Source organism: Myxocyprinus asiaticus, chromosome 46 (assembly GCF_019703515.2).
Source record: "Myxocyprinus asiaticus isolate MX2 ecotype Aquarium Trade chromosome 46, UBuf_Myxa_2, whole genome shotgun sequence".
Lineage (NCBI taxonomy): Eukaryota > Metazoa > Chordata > Actinopteri > Cypriniformes > Catostomidae > Myxocyprinus > Myxocyprinus asiaticus.
In genome coordinates, this window is record NC_059389.1 from 10,566,955 (window position 1) to 10,583,649 (window position 16,695).

Sequence of the window (16,695 nt, forward strand, 5' to 3'; positions counted from 1 at the left end):
CGAGATGATGTCATTTTAATTTCCTTAATTATATTGAGTGGTATTGGAAAATGGAATCTAAACAACATGCAGCTTGCTGGTTGGCTAGAGATAAACTGGACAGTTAGTCCAAGCACATGCAGTTCAACATCTCAGCACAGATTATTCATCATACAAAAACAACTGCAAAGAAATAGCTGGCTTCATGAATTGGAGTAATTAACATTATCTCACAACCTTAACTGCAATTAGGACAAGTGTGCTTAGTACAAGTTTAAACGCATCTAACAAGTTCATTGTGCACTCTGTAAATATATGTAATAATATTTTATATAAAATATTGTTACTTTGAACATCTTCACATGCAAAATATTACTTAATCACAATAAATACAGTATTTAGGCTAGAGCAGAGTTAAATTCCAGAAAATTTACATTCATCATTGGAAGTCAAAGCCCCCTGCAGGACCAGCCCAAGTACCAGACAAACACAAGCTGTTCACATGTAGATGTGCAGTTCTCAATATCGAAGGAGTTGTTGCTGATGAACAAGTCAAAGTGGGTCTGCTTCCCTTTTAATATGATCTAAAACCTAAATTATGTTAAACTCAGATCTGAGTACAAGTCCTCATTCATCTCCAGAGATCGTGAGATGATAAATCACAGGTGTGTTTTTTTTTTTTTTCACCTCTTCTTCAGCATCTTCTGCTTGTGCAAACTAAGAGTCAGTACAAAACATAGAAATGATAATAAGTTAGGTTTAATTCAGGATTATGGAGGTGGTAGAACCCTATATAGCGAGGCCAACTAGGTGGATGTATTGATGTACTGACCGTTATTTGCTGAGATGGCAGTGGCGAATTTAGAAAGAATACATGGCTACTTGGAATTACAATGGAGAAAGATTCTTTTTGGGCCCAGATGGCGTAGTTACGGTACCCAGGGGTGCATTAATGCACGGGCTTACATGGGCTGAAGCCCAGGGGCCCACAACTCCCAGACTTGGGGTACCTTAATGCACCCTTGTCCACTAGCAGAGGCTTAGTGTCTGGGATGCTAACCAGCCATACCTGAATCCAACACACAGTCAGTGTTGGGTGTAATCTAATAACAAAATAATTAATTACTGTAATGTAAATTGTAAATAGTAATGTCATTACTTTTCCGATAAAGTAATCAGTAAAGTCATTAATCTGATTACAGTATAAGAGTAGTAATAAGTCATTTGTAATAAATTACTTTTTTTGAGTAACTTACCCAACAGCATTTGGGATAAACAAAAAGAAACCAACAGCACTTTTTTCTTTTTTTTTTTTTTAAGCTCTTCTCTTAACTAGGTATTTCGCCCACTACACAGCACTTAAACAGCTCTATTAAGGGTAGTAAATGACCTTATAATTTCTGCAGACACAGGTTCACTCAACATTCTTCTACTACTTGATCTTAGCTCAGCTTTTGACACTGTCTCCCATAAAATCCTTACTAGTCTTTCAGCTATAGGCATCTCCGGCACTGCTTATCGTTGGTTCGTATCCTATCTGCAATACAGGCAGTAGTTTGTCTCAATACAGAATTACAAATCATCAGTTGCTTCTGTTTTAAGAGGGGTCCCTCAAGGGTCAGTGCTGGGCCCCCCTTTTTTTGTAATTTATGTGCTTCCACTTGGCGAAATTATAAGGAAACATGGCCTTAGTTTCCACTGTTAGGCGGATAACACCCAGATTTATGTTAGTTATAGCTCCTCAAACCCATTCCCACCCCCATCATTATCTGTGTGCCTCCATGATTTAAGACATTGTTTGGATGCTAACTTCTTGAAGCTCAATGCGGAGAAGACTGAGATTTTGATAATGGGCCCCAAATCATTGGTATCATGCTGTTCAGACCTTACTTTGGATGTTGATGGTACTGCCATTAAGCCCTCTCTCACTGTTCGTAACCTTGGGGTGATTTTTTTTTTTTTTTTTTTTTTTTTTTATACATCACTTACCTTTGAGGCTCATGTTAATAACATTATAAAGATGTCATTTTATTCATTTATGCAATATTGCCCATCTCCATCCAGTACTCAATATGAATAATGCAGAAACACTAGTCTATACGTTCATTTCCTCTAGATTGGATTATTGTAATTCACTCTTCTTTGGTTTACCCACTAAGACCCTAAATCGCCCACAGTACAGCCAAAATTCTGCAGCTAGAGTTCTTACTTCCAGTAAAAAGTCTGCACACATCACTCCCATTCTGCGACAGCTCCATTGGCTACCAATCACCTATCGCATTTAATACAAGATATTGTTGATAACTTTCAAGGCTCTTCACACACTTGCTCCTCTGTACATCACTGAGTTGCTTCGCCCTTATATTCCCGCTCGCATTCTACGGTCTACTGGTGCAAATTTCCTGTTTGTCCCGAAGTTAAGGTTGTCTTCAATGGAAGGCAGGTCATTTGTGACTGTTGCTCCTTGACTTTGAAATGCTCTCCCACAACCTTTTTGGGAACTCACCACTTTCTCCTCCTTTAAATCACATCTCTTCACTTCACTCAGTGTTATCTCTCGGCTGCTTGTTGGGGAGTTTTTTTGTTTTGTTTTTAAAATGCCAAGACAAAATGCCTCAGCAAGTATCATTCTCTTTTAATCTATCGTTTTGGCCATGGCAAAGGACATCAGTCATATTAATAGAGTGATTTGATGACAACCTCTTGTTCTGAAAAAAACTGAACTTTTATCCAGGGTTTAAAAGCCACACAACTGTATGTTTAACCAAGAGAAACTGAGCTGATGAACACAATTGACTGCTTGTATGCAGGGTGATTTGTCACTAGCCAGGCCATTTTTTGCTTTTAAAGAAAGAATTTGAGAAAGAAAATCACATTTTTTAATGATTGCTGAAAAATAAATGCAGTTTAAACCAGCCTAAGATGGTTTGCTGATCTTAGCTGGTTTAAGCTGGTCTTCCAGCCTGGCCAAGCTGATTAGTGCCTAAACCAAATAAACCCAGAAAACCATATTTGTATTTCATGAATGTATTTATTCTAAAAGACAAAAAATATTTATATACAGTATACACTCACTGAGCACTTTATTAGGAACACTATGGTCCTAATAAAGTGCCCGATGTGGTCTTCTGCTGTTGTAGCACATCCGCTTCAAGGTTCGACGTGCTGTGCATTCTGAGATGTTATTCTGCTCACTACAATTGTACAGAGCGGTTATCTGAGTTACCTCAGCCTTTCTGTCAGCTCGAACCAGTCTGGACATTCTCCGTTTACCGCTCTTATCAACAAGGCATTTCCATCTGCAGAACTGCCGCTCACTGGATGTTTTTTGTTTTTGGCACCATTCTGAGTAAACTCTAGAGACTGTGTGTTAAAATCCCAGAAGATCAGCAGTTACAGAAATACTCAAACCAGCCCATCTGGCACCAACAATCATGCCATGGTCAATCACTGAGACCACATTTTTTCCTTATTCTGATGGTTGATGTGAACATTAACTAACTGAAGCTTCTGATCCCTATCTGCATGATGTAATGCATTGCACTGCTGCCACATGATTGGCTGATTAGGTAATCGCTTGAATAAGTATTCTAAGAAGGTGTTCCTAATGAAGTAAGTGTGTGTGTGTGTGTGTGTGTGTGTGTGTGTGTGTGTGTACCAAGTGCATACCCAACCATCAAACATCAAAGTTTATAACCTTCTATTACAGGACATCTGAAAGAATTTTTCTTTTGAGGAGTTATATAAATTACTTACACTAATGCTGTTGTGATGTGGCATTCTACCTTGTAACTTCTGCTTCCTGTGGAATTTTCTCAAATGAACAGAATTATCCAAAACTTTCATTTTGCACAAGACTTTCTTGTATAGGCTCATACGTCTTTCATGGAACTATCTTTCTGTGCTTTAAAATTCATGTTAAACATTTGGGGCTTTCTCAAAGGAACAGTGTATATGTGCCATCACTTTGGGTTATTCTCATTCAATCTGATTCTAAAATGTTAGCCATTATAAAGCAAAATCTATCTATGGTAAACTGTGTATAGAGTTTACCAGTGGTAAATTCCACTGGATATAATGTGAAGCAAAACCTCTAATCACACTTTTAAATAGTTGCAAGTAGAAATTACTATGGGGACAGGAACCCCAATGGCACAATGTAAGGTTTATCAGATACTGTATATTTCTTCATAACACTCCTGATGGTAAATTTATGAAAAGTGGTTCAAAGCCTTAGTAATTTACCATTATTTAAAGCATTATTACATTCATTAGTTTTTCCTGCAGAATAGTGCTAATGCCCCAAAAAGTGTTTTGGTGAAAATAACATGGCGGAAAGCTGTATGGCGGACATTGAAAAATTGTTCATAATAGTATTCTGCATTGCCACAGAAATAAAAAGAGCAAAGAATTAGACTCCAATGTGGTGACTACTTTTGGCCATATTTTATGTACTTTGACCAGTAGACACTGCTGTCACCAAAATGATCAAATACACTCAGGGCATTGTGCCAGTTGATACAAAGCAAGTTCCAGTGCTTGGCCCCTAATGAACTAGTAAACACACAAACTTTGAGTCAAAGAGGGATTTTTTTTAATAAAAGCAGAACCAAAACGTATTTATAAAGAGCTGACATAGAGAAAGCTTTTCCCTTACCATTTCCCCCTTGAGTACCTGGCCAGCTGAAAGCTTGTAGCAAGCAGCATTCCTCAAGATTAACAAAGAAAAAATAAAATAAAAACAACAACAAAAAGTATATAGCCTTGAAAACAATATATAGATAACAGTAAGATCTTACTGAGAATTTGTGAAGCTTCATTATTTCACTGCATGCATCGCTACTACAGCTCTCCCTGTTTGACCCTTGACCTATGATCCGTCTAGAGATTACATACAGTATCTTTGAAGAGGATGGCAGTTTATGAATAGGGCTACCACTACCCAGAGATAAAATTGTCCTCTACCCCCACAATCCCTTATTAGCTTGTGTATTGGTGGATCTGAATACGGTTTGTTATGGCACACTGACCTGATGCAAGAATGATAAATGAGATTATAATTTAGTACTAGGTGGGGGCTTGCTGACTGGATCTGGATTAATGCTGCATTCCATCCAAAGTTAATTGTGTGATATTCCTACTTAATATCTCCGACTTTCAACCATAAAGTTGACCTGTTGTCCAATTCTCATAAGATGATAGAAATAAAATGGTAATCCCAGCATTTGTTTTACAGGTGTATGATTATCACCGTGTGTTACAAACATGTAACATTTGCTAAACAGGCTTTATTACTATGTATAATTACACAGCTGTCTGGAATACTTAATTCTGATTGGTTATTCATAACATTCCATAGTCAAATATTTTCGTATAATGATTAATGCTCATTGTCCCTGGGAAACCAATTTTCTACATAGCTGTGCTACTTTCATGCATAATGTTGCACTATGCGGCTTCTTTATTCTCATATAATAAAGTAATTTAAATTTTATTAACATTTTAACAATTATGTCCATTTATTTGATAAGTTAAACATTTAAGATGATACAAGACCTGACAAAAGTCCTGATCACTCAGACAGGGTTTATTTTGCGGTAATGACCAGCTAATTCTACATGATCCCTTATGTGTTGGAGCTCATACTCATTGAGCATGTTTACATTCACCGATTATGCTAAATAAGCCGACAATGTACAATGCCTTAAATGTTTTTTCCTTATCAGGGTAAGGTCACAAACGGTTTAAGAAAAAAACGTACATGTTGATTTTTGCACATTACCCTGATTTTTCGTTGCATGTAAACACCTTTACTGGCATTTCCAATGTGCGCAAATGTTGTGCACATGCCTGTTTACATTTTGACATCCAAAAGCAGAGAACAAACCGATGATTTCAAGTCTCATGTGTGTGGCTTTCTTGCGTTGACAGATTTCTTTTGAATAAGCTGATTTTTGGTAGTTATCAGCATATTGGTGGGCATGTAAAAGCACTCATTGATGCATTATCCATGCAAATGATTGCTTATTAACAGTGTTCATTGCTCTGTGTGACACCATGTTTGTGGAATTCCATTGCACTTTTCCAAGTAGGAAGACTTTTTGAATTGAAACGCAGCATTATATTGCGATGTTCATTAGCTTGCTGATTTGCCAATTAGTCTGTCAGTCGAAACAGGGCTGAGCTCTACACTACAGCTGCTATAAACCTCTAACACAGCAAAAAGCAGATAAATGCATCATGGGGAATGTAGTCATTTGTAAAAATCACATAATTTCAAATCTACGAACCATAGTAAGAATAATGATAATAACAATAATAGCAATAATAATAATAATAATAACAACTTATAACAACAGAATTTTAGAGAGTATAAAAGCAATTGTGTTAACAGATGAAGAGAGAGTTTCGGTGGGTTTAAATGGGGATTCAGATCAGCCATTTTTGGTACTGTTGCCTGAAATACGCGTGTAAACATTTGCAAGGGACCACCATCTTGGCTCAAATATGTAAACAGTGAACACTGAAACAGGAGGCTTTCAGGGTATCATATGTCCCTGTAATGAAGCCACAACAATACTACGATAGGGAAACAAGTGTTGTTTGTGGGGGAGGGGTTTGTGAAAGCTTTTTGACGTTCTTTACTTCAAACATGCAGGCCACAATATGGCGGTGCACTTAGGAAACATGCGTCTACCGACAATTAGAACATCCAAAGGGTTAAATTCCCACCAACTGACGAGTTTTCCTATGGTGCGCAGATTTCAGAGTTTGGTCACTGTGTCCCAGCAGTCAGTGCAACATGAATGAAATGTTCTGACTGCACTTAATTGTTTGAGATCAACTTAGTGTTGTATGGGGCCATACAATACACCTGTATATCAGTATATAAACTCCCTAAAAAGATGGCACAAGGCCATAGAAACCTTAGAAAGATGTTAGAAAAGAAAGACACTTTTTGCTGAGGTCTTTTGAACAGCTGAGGGATAGACAAGGGAGAGGTCTTGTCCTCTTGTGGTGGACTAACTTTAAACAAACAGACATCCATGTCCGTATTGACAACCAGTACAGTCAACGTAGGCATTTTCCCATACAACAGATTTCCTTCGAAGATTCTCCAGGTCATGGCACCAGAAAACGGACTTTGCCCCTTCATAAGTCTCACCGGAAAGCATTAGAAGTGCTAAGGTGAGTTAAATCTTTAATTTTCTTCTAGAGTTCAGATGTAAACATAGAGTGTCCAGGGACAGATGGAGTGTGAGACTGTTGTCGTGTCCATGGCATTAACAAAACGGTCCGGAATGTCACACACTCGCATACTGCTTTCTGGTGATTGGTTGATTTCTCTCCTCTCTCTTTCTGTTTGCTTTCCATCTCAAGCCATCCATCGTTTTTACGACTCTTAAACCTTCTCAATCACACTGCCCTCATCTGATGGAAGGCTTGACTAATGCTTCCTCCTGCTGTTTTTTCTTTCACTCAAATTCTCTCTCTCTCGGTCTCTCTGTGGCATTGATTTTTTTGAATTACGGCCGGGTCCTAAGTCTCGTCTTCACTGGTTGACACTACCAGTCTTGCGGCCACTGAGAGGTGGTCAGTCAATCCAGCCAGTTGAGTGATGAAGCTAAACTCCTCTATATCCTGTAAAGGGTATTGATCAAATCTTTAATAACTTTTAAAAAATAATACCAAAATTACATCATCAGTGGATAGAGGTAGATTATACCTCCATGAATAACTCTACTGGAACAGTTGTATGAACTGCAGTTACTATAAATCTTCAATGAGGACAACTGGTTCAATGGACATGTAAACATGATATTCCAGTACGGCTCCATGGGATGGCAGCATAGAGCTGAATAAATATAACACTGCTCCCTGAATACTGAAGAAGTATATAGCTGTAGACAGAGCTTCATAAAGGGGCGGGAGCTCCGAAACCCCTGCAAAGATATAGGGAGCCCCTAAACTAACCCAAGCCCTAATTGTGTGTGAAAGTGATGCCCCCTTTTGGAGTTGGTGCAACCCCCTTTGGAGTAACCCCACTCTTGTTTGGAGATTACACCCCCATTTGGAGATCTCCGGCCTCCAGCTATAACTTCTTGGAATACTGCACAGTATAAACCATATACTGCTTTTTTAAAGAAAATAAAATGTGAAACAGAATGCATTATGGAACAATAAATGTTCCAAACAGTAGTATGCTACCTTGATGTCACATGACTTTATGTTGCATGTTTAAAATTGCAGTTAAATGTGGTCTGTTAACTTTGAGGCCATATGACTAGTGACTCCTAAAAGTTGACAAAAATAACCTTTAGCAGGCCAAAACAGACCAAAAATATGGACTTATCTTGCACTACGCAAATTTTTGTCAAATAAAATGCATTTCCACAATGAGAGGCAAGCAACAAAACATGGTTCATGGCTTGGATGTACCTAAAGTCTATTGGCTATTTTTTTTTTTCCAGTTACTAATTTACAATCTTTTCGCTGAAACACACATTAGTGATTAGTCGTATTTGCATAAGGAACTTGATAGGGGAAGGTGATCTTTAATCACAACTCACCACTTTCCAGTCCTGTTGCAGGCCTTCTTCTTTATACAAGATGTAGTCGATCCTCCTGCCGTTGCCCTTCAGGGGGATTTTGCGCCCCTTCTGGCTGGGACAGTGGTTCTTGCTGGCAGGGAAAACCAAGTACTCTTTTCTCCCCTCCTCATTCTCCATCACTCTATCAGACAAATGCAGTATTACCGAGTGTGTCCCATTAATGCATAATCTGTGTATTTGTGTGTTTGCGTGTGTTCTACTCACTTTTGTAAGCTCTCTGGCGAGCTGACTTCCTCATCGTATAGCCCGCTTGTGTCCAACAATGTACCTGTTAAAATGCATGCGTATGCAACAACAGAGGCGATACAGGTTTTTTTAAGTTGTTGACAAAGATATAGATGTACAACAGTAAAGATTCGTCCTGTTAGAGACCTCTGGAGAAGAGTATAGATATATAGTACAATGGCCCCTGAGTCATACATCCCTTCTAAATTACAGATTCCATTATTGCCATTTTAATCACTATAGCACTGTACATATTTTCACTGTACTATATTTATAGTATGACCGTATGAATACTTAATAGACCCTTGAGTCATTCAAGAAGCAGATATTTGACATCTTTGTGCAATCAAGGTCTCTTAAAAGCCAGCTCTAGAGACTATAACTGCCAGGTCTCACACACCATTAAAATAAGCTCAAGGGAAAACTCTGAGTCAAACCAAAGTTCTGATATATATAAAGACATACTGAGTTCTAAGGTTTTGACTGGCCATCCCCACCTAACACTTCTCTCTGTTATGTTTATTGCTCTTAATACTTCACTGATCCCATTATGCAAGATACTGTAGTTACAGTAGTTCCAGTACTTTCCAGAGGTCAATATTCTAATGAAGTTGCTCTTAGTAGTCTCGCTGAATTGCAATGGTTTTCAAAAATGTCTTTAGAATTCATCATGAGAGTAAAAGATTCATGAGACCAAATTCATAATACCAAAGAACTTTGATATTGAAATGAGGTTGGCTCATAATTTAAAAATATCAGGCACAAGGCCAGGTTCCACATTAAAGGAATATTCCGGGTTCGATACAAGTTAAGCTCAATTGACAGCATTAGTGGCATAATGTTGATTACCACAAAAATAAATTTTGACTTGCCTAATTTTCTTTAAAAAAAAAAAAAAAAAAAACATCTGGTTACAACGAGGCACTTACAATGGATGTAAATGGGGCCAATTCGTAAACGTTAAAATACTCACTGTTTCAAAAGTATAGACATAAGACGTAAACAATATATATGTTGACATGATTTTAGTATTAAAAATCGCTTACCTTTTCTGTGTTAACATTTCACAACTTTGGTGTCATGATGATGTAATGTCAACAAACCCTAAAACGACTGTAAAAAATTATGATTTAAAAATATTTATAGTTTAAATAATACATGAGTTTTAACAGAAGAATTAATGTAAGTGCTTTTATAAAATTATAAGCTTCATAGGCCCCATTCACATCCATTGTAAATGACTCACTGTAACCTCGATTTTTGCTTTTTTTAAAGAAAAGCAGGGATGAGTCCAAACACTTTTTTTTTTTTTTCATAATCAACATTATGCCACAAATGCTGTCGATTGAGCTTAACTTGTATTTAACCCAGAAAATTTATTTAACCTATTTCTATTTGCATGCATTTTGGAACTCCAAAAATGCATTGCTTTCTACCCATAAAATATTTAGCCAATAAATGTTTGAGAATTTTGTACTGGTCTTTCTAAAGCCCTATTATATAAACGGGAATAGATTTCCACGAGGTGGTTAGGTAGATTCGCAGTTTGCAAACTTGCTTTTTAATATTGTAAAACATGTTTGTGTTTTCTCTCGTAACTTAAACATCAAATAGTGCTTAAAGGGCTAGTCCCCCCCCCCCCAACATTTTTAATTCTGTCATAATTTTCTTACCCTCATGTCACTACAAACCCATATTTCTTTCATGGAACATTTGAGGAGAAATTTTGAAGTACATTGACGCTTCTTTTTTCCCCATACAATGAAGTGGATGGTAAGTGAGGCTTTTAGTCCTCTAACATTCTGCCTAATATCTCCTTTTATTTTCCATGGAAGAAAGTCATAAGGAACAACTTGAAGGTGAGTAAATGATGACAGACTTTTCATTTTATCTTTTGGAGATTTAACATTATTAAACATTTCCGGTGAAGCTTTTCTCTAATAAAAATGCATCAATTTTTTTTCTGATGTTAGTTGATTTGAAACAGGATGCACTAAAAACGAGAAATGGAACACGCCCTCAAATGGCACCCACTAAAATCAAAAGTGTCATTAAAGCCCTTCACTCCGTTAGATCTATTTCAGAATTGGGGCTGGGCAAGAACTTCTCTACCGTGGTCTCCAGCCACCTCATCTAGTGCACCATCTGTGTGCGACCGCGGTGAGCACAGGAGTGTGACATCTAATTTAGCTCTAACATGAAGGCCTCTCCAAACTCTCACTGAAACTGAGACATTCCAAGCAGTGTTCTCACTATTTTAGTTGAGTTTTCGAGATGTCCTGGAAAATGACAACTGTGTAGGTGTTTGCACTAACATGAGGCATGTTCTGACAACTTGCACACATCTGAGCAAAACTTCAACATTTCTTATGTTTCTGTGTTTGTGAGTTCATATATTTAGATTTTAAAGTACTGTTGGTATTCTTCATTTACAGTGGGTATACATTCAGAACAGGCTTTCTACCACCACGGTCACTGTGTGAATGAGTCATTAGCAGCTCTAAACCGCTAAAGAGCACTATAACCATAGAATTTCAACAGGCCAGAGCTGAATGCCTCAAAGCTTTTTCTCCCAACGTAACGACAATTCAGTTGGAGGCGGTAAGGGCAAGTTAAGCTTGTTTTGCCAGCCGACATAAAAAAGAAAAAAGAGGAGAAAGAAAAAGACCAACAAACACCACATTTATTTTCTTGCCAAATGTTGCAATGGAGACGTATGATAGAGACTTTACTGCAGCATTCAGCGTTCACGAGGATGTCCGTGCATTAAAGAGTTATTTGTTTGCATTTATTCATTCACATTTCATTAGAAATAATCATCATTTGTAGTATTTTTACACATATGCACAGACGTTATGAGCAAGCATCATTAGACCGCATATTCAAACAAATGTGACTTCCAAAACCTGTTAAGACTCTAAACCTGTGCTTTCTTTTAATTTGCAGATAGGCTAGCCCATATTTTTTATTTTTAAACAGGATTATCAAATGTGAATTAATTTATATGTATACTTGTGTCATATTATGTTATATTCTCCTGGCAATAAAAATGAAAGAAAAAGTGAACAGGATCATTATTTATGGGAGCAGAATACTTATCAAATGAACTACTATAAAATTTTGAAAAAGAATCGCAATTTTCCATTACATGAATTAGGGTGGAAGTTAGTACTGTGACCACGTTATTTGTATAATATTTGTCTCAATACATGCGTTAAGAGTTTTACGCTACACATGTAAAACCAGAAACGCTATGCAGTTCAAACCTGTAGGTTACAAACTTTTATTCATTATCTGTCGTAGTATTTTATTAGTAGTTAATATTTGCTATTGACCAATGCTACCACAAATTTTGATAACACTGATTATTTTTCGCAGTGAATATTTGCTTTCAGATGTAACCCCAATAGTCTATCCAAAGCATCTTACATTATGTTTTTTTCAACAGTTCCCCTGGAGAAACATGTGAGATGCTTTGCTCAAAGGCACGAAAGTTGTAACTTATGGGACTTTATCTTCAATGTTTGTGTTATAAGTTGTTTCAGACTGATATCATTCAGGCCATTTAATTAAACTTAATTTGGCTATTAATAGTAAAAGTTGTTGAACTTACCCAAGGCCCATGGTTTGTCCTCTCCAGGACCAAGACGACAGGGATCTTTATAATGAGTGAATAGAGAGTGCTGCTGTTCAAGCTTATCCTCTGAAAGAGAGAAAAAAGCATTTAGAAAAGGGTTTAACATTGCCTCCTTCTGGTCATACAACAATATACAGTTCATTCAAAACAAACAAAATTTACAAGACACCTTAGAAAAATCTAAACCATATCATTTTAAAATGGATAGCTCTTGCTAAAAAATATGATTGATTTAGAGTTCAAAACTAAAATACTCACTGTTTAAAAGTATAGCCACAAAATGTAAACATTAAACATTTTAACATGATTTTAGTGTGATAAAATAGCTTACTAACCTTATCGGTGTAAAGTTATATCTAATATTACAACTTTGTTTTCATGACAAGGAAACCCTGTAATCCCGGTATTTGATATAACTTGAAACAGATAAGGTTACCAAGTCATTTAATCACACTAAAATCAAGTTAACACATATAACGTTTACATCTTCTGGCTATTCTTTTGAAAGCATTTATGGACTGGCCCCATTCACTTCCATTGGCCTTCCATAAGAATATTTTTTGTGGTAATCAACATTATGCCACAAATGCTGTTGATAGAATTTAACATGTACCCGGAAAATCTTTTTAAAGGAATAGTTCATCCAAAAATGAAAATTCTTTCATCACTGACTCACCGTCATGGCCTTCTTTCGTATGCTGAAAACAAAGGTAGATTTTTAGAAGAATATCTCATCTCTGTAGGTTCATACAAACCAAATGAATGGTGGCCAGAACTTTGAAGATCCAAACAGCACATAAAGGCAGCATAAAATAATCAATACGACTCCAGTGGTTAAATCCATATCTTCAGAAAAGGTATGATATGTGTGGGTGAGAAACAGATCAATATTTAAGTCCTTTTTTACTATAAATCTCCACTTTCACATTCTTCTTCTTTTGTTTTTGGTGATTCACATTATTTGTGCATATCACCACCTACTGGGAAGGGAGAGGAATTTATAGTAAAAAAGGACTTGAATATTGATCTGTTTCTTACCCACACCTATTATATCGCTTCAGAAGATATGGATTTAACCACTGGAGTCATGTTAATTACTTTTATGCTGTCTTTATGTGTTTTTTGGACACTCAGAGATCTAGCCACCATTCACTTGCATTGTATGGACCTACAGAGCTGAGATATTCTTCTAAAAATTCTCGTTTATGTTCAGCAGCAGAAAGAAAGCACATCTGGGATGACATGAGTGTGAGTAAATTTTCTGGGTGAACTATCCCTTTAATGTGTCAATCATTTGTGCATGGAATGATCTTTGTACTCTTAAGTTTGGCTAATGAATGACAATATTTTACACGGCAGAAAATTGGTTTATTGTGATTATAATTATCAATATATTTATTTTTGTCTTTTTTTATATTGCTGTTGCCACTGTTTTGTAAAATAAGGATTATTGTTTTAGTAAACTATTTAAATGTTACCTGAGGAGCAGTTGTCAAAATTGAGGTCTCCAAGGATGACGTCGAAGGCCACCTGATCTTCCAGAACTTTCTCCTCATCAGTGGGACCTGAGGTGGCCCTCTTAAACTCAGCGCCCCATTCAAGCAGCATATCCAACTGCTCACAGCGCACCGATGAATCACCTGAGAGAGACAGAGAGCGAGAGAGATTTACACCAACAATACCTACCAGGAAGAAAAATCTAATAAAACCACCAAATTCCATTTTACGTGGGATTTTATTCAATAAAGAGTGCACAGATTGCATTGCGAAAAACAGCTCATTTAGTTTATGTATAATGTAATGAAATGGCATCGCACTGAGGTGCCTTCAGTTTATCACATTTTCGCATTTTGCACATTCTTGTTCTAAGGCGGTTTTTGCAGATGTAGCATTTAATGAGAAAGAGAGAGAGCAGTGAAGCATGGGTGAAGAGGAGATGATCTGTAACATCTCCCCTCTGCATTGGTTCGAGCAGACAGAGGCAGGTGTAGAAGAGCAAAAGAGAGAGAAACTGAAGGTTGAATCGTGCCTCTCAAACAGCTGTTGAAAGAAGAAAGTGTGTTTCATTAATAACCGAACTGTGTGGGAATGTAACCGTATTTAGCACTCTAAAACAAGACTGACAACCGAGCTGTTCAATCGAGTTGTCAATTAACAAAAATTACCTCCCTACACTTAACCTTAAACCTAAACCTAAGCGATACTGTCATAAAAAGCAAATGTGAGATGAAAAATGCAATTGTTGAAGCAACCACGTCATATTACGTTGCTTCTATGACACTTTCGCCTCACGTGTTAACTTCAGGTCTCCTACCACTGTCCATCAGTTGAGCAACTGTGCAATTTGAGGGTTGGAAACTGGAGTCTTATGGATTACTTTTATGCTGCCTTTATGTGATTTTTGGAGAATCAAAGTTCTGGTCACAATTCACTTGCATTGTATGGACCAACAGAGCTGAAATATTTGTCTAAAAATCTTTATTTGTGTTCAGCAGAAGAAAGAAAGTCATATACATCTTGAATGGCATGAGGGTGATTAGGGCCATTAGGTCTCCTGAGTTACAGTATGAAAGAGCTATCTCCGAGCAATAAAATATTCCTTTAGGTGCTGTGTAGGTTGAGATCTTAAAACTGCTGGCTTAAACCCTATTTCAGTGTAGAGAAAGCAAGGAACTTCGTTTACATGTGTGTGTACGTCATAAGAATAAATTATTCCCCCTCTGCACTGTCAAAGTCTATAACATAGACACTCACACATACATTGAAAGGAAAACAACGGCTTGACAATATCCAGAGACAACACTGCCACATTCTATTAACTAAACCACACTTGTCCCTGTAAGTCCCTGTCCAGCATCACTACAACATAATCAGGTCCCTCTCTCCTTCCTCCCCCTTTTATTTCCTCATACCCATATGTTTCATTTATCCTCCTGAAATAGCCCTCGCTCTATAATTAGAACGGATGGCAGACACACAGAGGCGTAGGTGGATCCCGGAATAGCAAGAGTGTCTTCGTAAAAAATGAGCGCCTGAGGCCGCAAGCTTTAAATAGAGCTGACGGCAGGATCGGCGAGAGCTCGTTGCCATGGGAACGGGGACCCTGTGGGCGAGCGGGACACGTTGATTAATCTGAGCAGGGAAGAGGAGTGGAGAATGGGGGTCAACATGCAGTGATGTCACAGCACCCAGTGTGTGAATTGTGAAGTGTCGATTTTGGCGTGTATGCGTGATTCAGAATAGGGAGTTAGAATGGGCCGTGTTTTTACATTGTCTTGTTTTGTGACGCACAAAAGCCCTGTTTGAATTTCATGGGCAATGCCAGATCTCTCTCTCTCGCTCCCTCTTTTTCCCTCTCCGTTTCCCTTGTTATATGTGGAAATTCACTTAGACGAGCAGTAGGATCGGGACAAACCTGTCAGTATCACTCAGTGTCACTGCACCAGTCAGAGTACTGCTACACCACTGGGGCTTTGTGTGTGTGTGTGTGTGTGTGTGTGTGTGTGTGGGCAGGTTTAAGTGGTTTACGAGGACTTTTTGTTTAAGGTTACAAACTGATAATTACAAGGGTATTATGCTATAAATATGGTTTATGAGGACATTTCTAGTGTCCCCATAATTCAAATCACTTAAAAAAAAAAAAAAAAGATACTAAACTGTTTTTTTGAAAATGTAAAAATGCAGAAAGTTTTTTTGTGAGGGTTAGGTTTAGGGGTAGGGTTAGGGGATATAATCTATAGTTTGTACAGTATAAAAATCATTATGTCTATGGAGAGTCCTCAAGAATAGCTGCACCAACATGTGTGTGTGTGTGTGTGTGTGAGGTTTAGCTATCTTTGAAGTGACCAAATGTCCCAATAAAGACAGTTAAACCTAAAATCCTACATTGAGGGGATGAGGGACCAACCTCAAAGTCCCCAGCTTCAAAAAAAGGGCTAAAAATGTCTTATTTCACATATAAAAATGTCTTAGGGTTAGGGTTAAGGGTAAGTTTATAGCAGTTCCAACTAGCTTAATTTAAGAACAGTCAAAGAGAGGTCCCCACCTTCAATATACAGTATGTACATAATAATGTGTAAATAACAATCTAAACTAAATTTGTAAAATTTCAGAGGGAAATGTAAGTGATGGGTTAGGGTTAACATATTCTACGCAAGTACGTAAATGCAGATGCTTCTAGCTACCTAAGCTCGATTTTGTGTGTTGTTCAAAAATATATCAGACCACATTTTATAATACAAT

General features: G+C 37.4%; 1 protein-coding gene across 2 annotated transcripts in view; it reads right to left on the bottom strand.

Annotated features, from left to right (window-relative positions):
• Positions 1-4,279: 4,279 nt before the first annotated feature.
• LOC127436143 (sphingomyelin phosphodiesterase 3-like) overlaps positions 4,280-16,695 on the bottom strand; it is a 59,856-nt gene continuing 47,440 nt past the window's right edge. For both annotated transcript variants that reach the window (XM_051690093.1, XM_051690094.1), the window contains exons 4-8: positions 13,932-14,093; positions 12,430-12,519; positions 8,796-8,859; positions 8,550-8,712; positions 4,280-7,620 (exon numbers count right to left, since the gene is read on the bottom strand). In XM_051690093.1, coding sequence (XP_051546053.1) covers positions 7,519-7,620; positions 8,550-8,712; positions 8,796-8,859; positions 12,430-12,519; positions 13,932-14,093 — 581 coding nt within the window. In that variant the 3' untranslated portion in view covers positions 4,280-7,518. The remainder of the gene's footprint in view (positions 7,621-8,549; positions 8,713-8,795; positions 8,860-12,429; positions 12,520-13,931; positions 14,094-16,695) is intronic.